General features: G+C 35.7%; 2 protein-coding genes across 2 annotated transcripts; one reads left to right on the forward strand and one right to left on the reverse strand.

Moving 5' to 3' along the window:
- The first annotated feature begins 1,685 nt into the window (after window positions 1-1,685).
- LOC111780975 (expansin-A4) lies at window positions 1,686-3,100 on the forward strand. Its single transcript, XM_023661358.2, has 3 exons — window positions 1,686-1,916; window positions 2,011-2,329; window positions 2,438-3,100. Exons 1-3 carry the CDS (start codon window positions 1,766-1,768, stop codon window positions 2,745-2,747), a joined length of 780 nt encoding a protein of 259 aa, XP_023517126.1. The 5' UTR covers window positions 1,686-1,765; the 3' UTR covers window positions 2,748-3,100.
- A 2,230-nt stretch (window positions 3,101-5,330) lies between these two features.
- Window positions 5,331-8,438, reverse strand: LOC111780896 (receptor-like cytoplasmic kinase 176). Its single transcript, XM_023661245.2, has 7 exons — window positions 8,302-8,438; window positions 8,025-8,160; window positions 7,090-7,425; window positions 6,360-6,495; window positions 6,128-6,270; window positions 5,910-6,033; window positions 5,331-5,815 (listed from the first exon to the last, which is right to left on the reverse strand). The coding sequence occupies exons 4-7, from the start codon at window positions 6,394-6,396 to the stop codon at window positions 5,433-5,435; spliced, it is 687 nt and encodes a 228-aa protein (XP_023517013.2). The 5' UTR covers window positions 6,397-6,495; window positions 7,090-7,425; window positions 8,025-8,160; window positions 8,302-8,438; the 3' UTR covers window positions 5,331-5,432.
- Window positions 8,439-8,696: the final 258 nt, after the last annotated feature.

Below are 8,696 nucleotides of genomic sequence, written 5' to 3' on the forward strand. Positions count from 1 at the left end.
CATTTTTCATGTCAATCATATCATTCATGTTACACATATGTCATATCATAACGTTTTTTTGATTCCAGACGTAACAATTCACATCATGCATATATCATTTTATATCATATACCATAATAGTCACATATCAAACATATAACATATAACATATCAAACAATTCACACATATCAACACATATCATATCATTTCATAGTTATATCATTTCGTATCATATCATATTCAGCAAACATATCAAACACATAACACGTGCCGCACCACACAACATCAAATTTACACATATCAAACATATAATACCAATAGTATGGTCACTTCCTTGGTTGACCTTAGTCTACGTACTATCCTATTTTCAAGACTGATTTAACTTGTCCCTTAAAGTTTGTAACGACCTACACTGAAATATCCTACCATATTAAGAACTTTAGTCTATTCGAGAATAAAAACTACATAATGGAAGGGAAGAGAAAATTAAGTTGGTTGGGAGAGTTTTAAGAGATTCTTTTTTATTTGGGCTCGGTTATATTTTTTAAAAATGTTAAAATTTACGGTTAAGATGGGACATTTTTTATCACGTCATTCTAGTCAAAATAGAGTTGCAATCTAACCCTACCCTGTCACATTTTTTAGATCATTATAAATTTTAAAGTATTTGGTGTTTGCAACTAAAATTATTGATGTATTGTGAATTATGAACGTTTATTATTTGAGATTTATAAGATTTTAGTTATTAATATAACATGTTCCGTAGATAAATATGAATTTTAAAAAAAAAAAAATTAAAAATTGTCAAATGAAAAGGTATTGAGCCTCAATTATAAGGCAAATGTTAGTGCGCAAGAAAACAAGTAAAAGAAGGAATAATTGCAGAGTGCACGCAATTTTTCTACAACTGCACGCAAAAAGGTATCATTTTATAAACCTAAACCCACTTAACGTAACTTATTACAAGCCAACCCCCTACTAAATTATAGACTAATTTTCACTCACTAAAACACTTTTTACTGAAGTTATTTACTCCTTTTCACTCACTAAAACATTTTTTTTTTTTACTGAATTCATATGGATGCGTAATTAAATTTTTTAGCTAACGGTTAAAATGGAGTCACTTTAGATACGACAAATCATGTCATGTAAACAATGCATGAAACACACAAAACGTATTTTTTTTCTAACGTAGCACCATAATTAATGTGTCAGTATCTTTTTTTTTTTTTTTTGTGTTTTACAGGTCACATCCTTTCAAAATTATAACTTTACGATTACTGTCAAGAAGATCACATGAAACTCTTTCCGGTCGAGATTTTGTCATTAAAAAAAAAAATATAAATTCTACCTAAAAATATATAGAAACACAATTACATAAATGCAATATTGCAATAATACAGTCAAAAACTATGGTCTATGGTCTACACATCAATGTGGATAACCACTTTTTATTTTAGTAAAAATATTTATATTTTAAAATATTCTTAAAATAAATAAAATTCAATCAAAATTTAGAGATTTTTTTTTTTTTTTTTTTTTCATAAAATATATAATTTATAATTTAACCTAAAAAAAAAGGTAATTTAAAAATTAAAAAAAAATTTAAATTTTTTTTTAAAAAAAGCATTAATTACAGAGGCCCTTGCCTTTGCCTATGCCTATGCCTCTGGCTATGCAGTGGATTTGGACTTTGATTCCGATTCCTTTACTGTTCTCTTCTTCCCCCATAAGTACCCCTTCCTCTGCCTCCCCTTTTCCATTCTCCTCTGCTCTTCTTCCGCCATGCCTTCTCTCTCTCTCCTCTGCATTTTTGCTTCTCTCTCCTCCCTCTTCCTCCTCTCCCATGCCAGAATCCCCGGCGTCTACTCCGGCGGCCCCTGGCTGGACGCTCACGCCACCTTCTACGGCGGAAGCGACGCCTCCGGAACCATGGGTCTGTCCATCTCTCTCTGTTTTTCCCATTTCCCCTGTTTCTTACACCACATTTTCTTGATTTGGGTTTTTTGTTTTTTTTGGTTTTCTTGTAGGCGGCGCGTGTGGGTATGGGAATCTCTACAGTCAGGGCTATGGCGTCAACACGGCGGCGCTGAGTACGGCTCTGTTCAATAATGGCTTTAGCTGCGGCGCTTGCTTTGAAATCAAGTGCGTTAATGATCCCCAATGGTGCCATTCCGGTAGCCCTTCTATTTTCATTACCGCTACCAATTTCTGTCCCCCTAATTTTGCTCTTCCCAACGACAATGGCGGCTGGTGTAACCCTCCTCGCACTCATTTTGACCTCGCCATGCCTATGTTCCTCAAGATCGCCGAGTACCGTGCCGGAATCGTCCCCGTCGCTTACCGCCGGTGAGTCTACTTCCTATATAATTAATTGTTTTTAGCTTATTTAATGTTGAAATTATTAACGAAATAAACTCGTATTTATTTATTTAATTAATTTTGAAATTATTACAGGGTGCCATGTAGAAAACAAGGCGGAATCCGGTTCACAATTAACGGTTTCCGTTACTTCAACTTGGTTTTAATCACGAACGTCGCGGGTGCAGGGGATATCGTGAGGGTGAGTGTGAAAGGGTCGAATACGGGTTGGATGAGCATGAGCCGTAACTGGGGGCAAAACTGGCAATCCAATGCTATTTTGGTGGGCCAGGGTCTTTCCTTCCGGGTCACGGGCAGTGACCGTCGTACCTCAACATCATGGAACGTGGCACCTTCTAATTGGCAGTTCGGTCAGACATTCACGGGAAAGAATTTCCACGTCTGAAATTCCCTCTCCCTTGTTTTCGTAAATTTTCCCACAAGTTTTTTCCCTTTCTATTTACCCGGGAAATTTTTTAGTAGTGGGGCCGTAAAAGTTAAAATAGGACGGTTAAAAACACAGCTATTTAAGAAAGTGTGTCTAGGTGTAGGAAAAGTTACCGAGGTGTGGTAACTGGCAGATTACCTTTTTTTTTTTTCTTTTCTTTTATTTAATTTATGATAGGTAGCAGCGGTGAATTTAAAAATTACCGCGGTGGAAAAGAGTGTAGGGGTGGCTGAAGCGGCTGCAAATGGGAAATGTGTAGCCCGCAGCTTTTTATTACTACATACAGTAAAGTTGTTGTTATGTTATTTGGAGTTACCCAATGGGTTATTGTTATTACTCCAATTATCTTGAATTCAGTGTAATTTTGGTAGATTTGAGGGTCTTTTTTGAAATTACAAGAAAGTTGACAATTATTAGCAAATTTATTTAATGCAATTTTGATCATCAAGTTAAAATTGTTTAGTGAGTATTAGAGTCGGTACAAAATATATGGTTCGATTAGTACTCTTTCGTTTAGCCGTTTCTAATGGGAAAAAGGTTCCTAATTTGAAAGCAAAAAGGATGGTATGAGAGAAGGCAAGAGGGTGGAATTTGTACCCTATCCAACCACTCTATCTTTCAAGAGAACAAAGAAGTTTAGGGAAGAAAAGAAAAGAATGGTGGAGAATGGAGGTTACTTTGAGGGTTTTGGGAACCCAAAAAAAAAAAAACTCCAAATTGGGACATCTACATTCCCAAAGGATGCTTTTAGGTGTTGTAGGATTTAAAAGTTGTTTGCACAGTTATAAATGGTATCAGAATGAAACATTTTTTATAAAAGTGAAAACCTCTCCATACAAAAAGTAATAAAAAAGTTGTTGGAATTTGAATAATAAAATTGTTATTATTATTTCTTTTTACCAAATGGTCTTTTTAGGTCAAAAAGCCTCCATATTCTTTTGCTATTTGAATAAATCCTTACCCTCTCTCTATACCATTCTATTCTCCTCCACGTTTTTTCAGAATATATATATATATTTTAATTTTTGGTGGTTCATTCGACGAAGCAACTAAAAAAGTTACTCCAACGTCCAAACAACTAAAAAAGTTACTCCAACGTCCAAAGTATTGATTATAAGAAATGTTTGTTTGATCTTAAATAATGCTGAAGATGAGCATTATATTTCTCGTCCCCATTCCTATCCAAATCTCTGTCCACTCCACCTTTTATTCCTATCCAAATCTCTGTTCACTTCACCTTTTATATATACACTTTTTTTTATACGACAGAAGACTATGTTATAATATTAAAAATTGAGTTCATAGAAATGATAATATTATATTATATTTTTGTTTATAAAATATTATTAAATTTATTATGATATTTTATTAAAACGTATATATATATATATATATATATATATATATATATATATATATATATATATATATATTAAAAACTTAACAACATTATTACAGGAAACATAATCTCCACGAAAATAAACAGAGAGTTTCACGGAAATGAAGATTGAAATAGGAGATTGGGATGAGAAAGGTGTCACTATCCTAGCGTTACACCTCTAAATGTAAGATAGAAGACTTATGGACGATTTTAGAGAATATTATAGCGACAATATAGATATTTGGTATAAAGTGTGTATGTTGTTTGAAAGATAAACATGCTTAGATATCGAATAGTTGCCTTTCATCCAACAATCGTAAAATTCTTATAAACGACACCGTATTAGTTTGGTACTAATTGTAGTGAATGAAGAGATATTTGAAGTTAGAATCTGATTCTTTGGAAGAAAAATAAAGTAAATAAGAACTTTTGCGAAAACAAAAGGGTGTAAGCCAATGGACCATAGTTCTTATTCCACAACCCCACCCTTACCTTTCTTCTAACATAAATGAAAGAACAAAACCAACCAACCAAACCCATTGTTAAGAATCAAACCTAAAATGAAAATTACAAATAATTTAGTCATACACACCTAGAGAGAATCGTTAAAATTGACCAAACCCTACACCTCCACCTCCTCGAACGAATGCTCGACTTCTTATAACGACTCAACTTCCATGGCACCAACTAATTAGGATTAGTAGGACCCACAACTCTTCTTATATTTTCTTCTAAACGTGCATCTCTATCCTACATTATTGAGGATTATTGAAAGCCGTCTACGTTTGCTAACTAAGAGGAAGATTATGAGTTTATAAGTTAGGAATACTATCTCTATTGGTACGAGGCTTGGGCAAACCAAAAGCAAAGTAAAAAGAGCTTATGCTCAGAGTAACAATGTGTGGAGCTCTCTCATTTCCCTTGAACCGTTCTGGATCTGCTCATCTTGGCGACTGGTTCGTGTATAGCATTTACACATAAATTAATAAACTTCAACACCCAACTAACCAATTTTTTTTTCTTATTAAAGATATTAATACCCATTTTCAAAATTAATGGGTATTTTTAAAACATGGTGTTAATAGTTACGTTCATAATAGTATTTTTTTTTTATTCGTGACGCATACAATTACAGTAAAAAAAGATGATAAAGGCAAAGCTGTCAAAAGAAAATTGCTTGCAGAAGAGAGATTTGGGGTTAAATACATTATCATTACATTACAGCGGCTGTACATTTCACAAGTTTGCCTGTTGCATCCTCTTCAACCTTTTGTTACTACTCCATTTGGGTTAGCGTTATGATGCAAAGAATTACCTCTTTCACTTCTCAAAATCTCAGATGGTTTCTGAAGCTGCTCCAACGTTGTCACAACCTCATTCATGCTCGGTCTGCGCTTCGGTTCTGTGGCTAGGCAGAAAACTGCAAGGTTTGCTGCCTTTTGTGCTTGTCCAAGAGTGTAGCGCCCCTCGAGTCGACTGTCCATGATGCAACGAATTTTGTGTTTGTTGACTAAATATGGTTTTGCCCAATCGACCAAGTTGTGTTCCCCAGTTGGTCGATTCTTGTCGATGGCTCGTCGCCCTGATAACATTTCGAGAAGAACTACCCCAAAACTATATACATCGCTCTTCGCCGTGAGATGACCTTACGAACAAAAGGATGTGGTTAGAATGATGAAATATGACAATTCATGGGAGGAACCAATCAACCAGTCATTTTTTTTTTTGAGAAATAGAACCTGTGGCTAAGTATTCAGGAGCTGCATATCCATGAGTTCCCATAACTACGGTAGAGACATGGCTTCTATCACCAACTGGCCCATCTCTAGCTAATCCAAAATCAGAAAGTTTTGCATCGTAGTTCTGCAGATTTTGAGGAAAAAGATGATCACAATTTACGAATAACTGCGAGTCAACACGATAAATGGATCGACGAAAAAAACTTGTAAGTTCTTACTGCATCAAGAAGGATATTAGATGTCTTGAAGTCGCGATATATGACGTTCATGTCGTTGTTGTGAAGAAATGCAAGTCCTCTGGCAGCACCAAGAGCAATTTTCATCCGAACGTTCCATGAAAGTGGTCGAAAGTGAGAGCTTCCTGTATCGACACAGTGTAGCAGCTTATACACACAACATTGTACAAGAAAGAATGGGAAATGGAAAAGCATTGCATAATCAGCTACTCACTTCTGAAAAGATGATTTTCTGCAATGCCCTTTTGCATAAACTCATATATCAGCAGCCTGTGGTCATCTTCAAAGCAGTAACCAATCAGCTTCACAAGATTAGGATGGGAAAGCTGCCCCAAGTAGTTGATCTCCGCCTATATGTTTATCATTCGTTTAGTAGAGTCACGTTATAGCCGAAGCCGGGAAAGGATAGGCTACACACTATATAGATATATGTTAAACAATGATCTTTGATGCAAAACGAGAGTTGTAACGCTGATTCAAGATAAATCCAGCATTTCTTTAATCAAGATGTTCAAACGACCGCATAAATGTAACGGCCTAAACCCGCTACTAGCAGATATTGTCCTCTTTGAATTTTTCTGCTAAGGAGAGGTTTCCACACTCTTATAAAGAATGTTTCGTTCTCCTCCCCAACCGATGTGGGATCCTCAATCCACCCCTCTTAGGGGTCCAGCGTCCTTGCTGGCACACCGCCTCATGTCCACCCCCTTCGGGACTCAACCTCACTAACACATTGCCTAGTATCTGGCTCTGATACTATTTATAACGGCTCACGCCCACTGCTAGCAGATATTGTCCTCTTTAAGAGATTTTCACATCCTTATAAAGAATGTCTCGTTCTCCTCCCAACCGATGTGGGATCTCACAATAAAATTTCAGTGCAGTTAGGAACCAAAGAAAACTGGAAAACGAAGTCAGGGGAATGAGGAAAATTCGATACGAACCAACCACTCCTTGTGACCCTGAAGCCCTTCTCTGTTGAGCCTCTTCACAGCAATTACCAAGCCAGTGCCAGCCTTGGTGGGAGTTAGGGAATGCTCATCAATCCAACCTTTGAAGACAACCAAATCCACCCTCCCCAACAACACTGTCGGGGCGAAAGTTTCTCGTTGCCATTCTCAATTCATTAAAGCTAAAGTGTTTCAAATTAGAGCAATGCAGAATTTCCTCCTGACTCCGGGGAGTCGCCGGAATGGAGGCTGAGGATACCTTGCTTCTGGAAATATGAGAATGTTCCCCATCTCCTCTCTTAGACCTGAAACTTGTAAGACTTGTAAGACCTGCAGCCAGCAAAGAACATACAATTGAAACATTCAGAAATGCCACTAATCTTCATGTGAAACATCCCAAGAACATACACAAACTAAATGATTCACAGATGCCTCCACTTGCATTGAATCAGAAACGCCACATGATAACAGTTAATTCATTCAGTAAGTCAATCAAATCAAAGTATATGGAAGTTATTTCATAATGTCATCAGAATGAACTCTCAAACAGTTCTGTGATTGTTCATGCCTGTTTACGAACTATGATAACTCTCGATTCAATGACAAATAATTCAAGGAAATGGAAGATATAGATATGAACAGAAGCAGGGACAAACGTAATTCATTCATTTCACCATCATCCTGGTGTTCGTATCTAATCTAAGACCCAAAGTACCACCAAAGAGGCAAAAAGAAAACACAGAGAAAGCAATCCAAGCAAAGAACATTTAAAGAAACACCTAATCTGCAACATTCGAAGGCATCTATCTAATCTAAGATCCATTAAACAGTTGAGCCGATATCTACTCGAAATCATCCCGAACAAAACTTAGAACTCGAAAAATCAGATAAAAGAAGAACGGGAGTTTCAAATCAGAGGCATTAGGTACCTGTATGAGGATTCACAGACTTGAAACGATCACTCCAGCAAGCTCCCATCAGCAAAATCCAATCATAAACTTGCAGCAACTTCGAAAAAGGAAAACGAATAGATAAAAAGCCCCAAAATCCTTCCAACAGATCAAACTATTGAACACAACAGAGTCAAATTTATTGTCCCGTTCTTTGCCTCGATTCAGAGAAGAAAGTTGGGGAAAAAGCTGTATGAACTGAGAGATGAAAATCAAGAAAATAAGAAATGAAAATGGATACGAAAAGATCACCAACTTTATTCAGATGTGGTTCGGGTCTCATAGGCTACATGATTGGAACACTCGGAGAACAGCAATTTTGGAATTATCTTTTCCACAACTAATATTTTATATTTTCTGGATTTCCCCCTTAAGAACACTCGAGTTTGGTATGAACAAAACATTTTTCAAAAAAGAAAAGCATTCAATTTTTTTTTTTTTTTTTGCTACATTTAAATTTAAATGATGTGCCTAAACTTTGAACATTTAAATCTTATTCATAAAATCAATTTTAATTTAGTTTTCACATCAATTTACACTAATAATATTTTAAACCATATAATATATGCATATTATGACATTTTTTTAATAATAATTTTGAAACTTAAAAAGATTGAAATATTTTATATAATCTAATCCCAACCAAACAAA

This window comes from Cucurbita pepo, chromosome 19 (assembly GCF_057944985.1).
Source record: "Cucurbita pepo subsp. pepo isolate OVF chromosome 19, ASM5794498v1, whole genome shotgun sequence".
In the NCBI taxonomy this organism is placed as follows: Eukaryota; Viridiplantae; Streptophyta; class Magnoliopsida; order Cucurbitales; family Cucurbitaceae; genus Cucurbita; species Cucurbita pepo.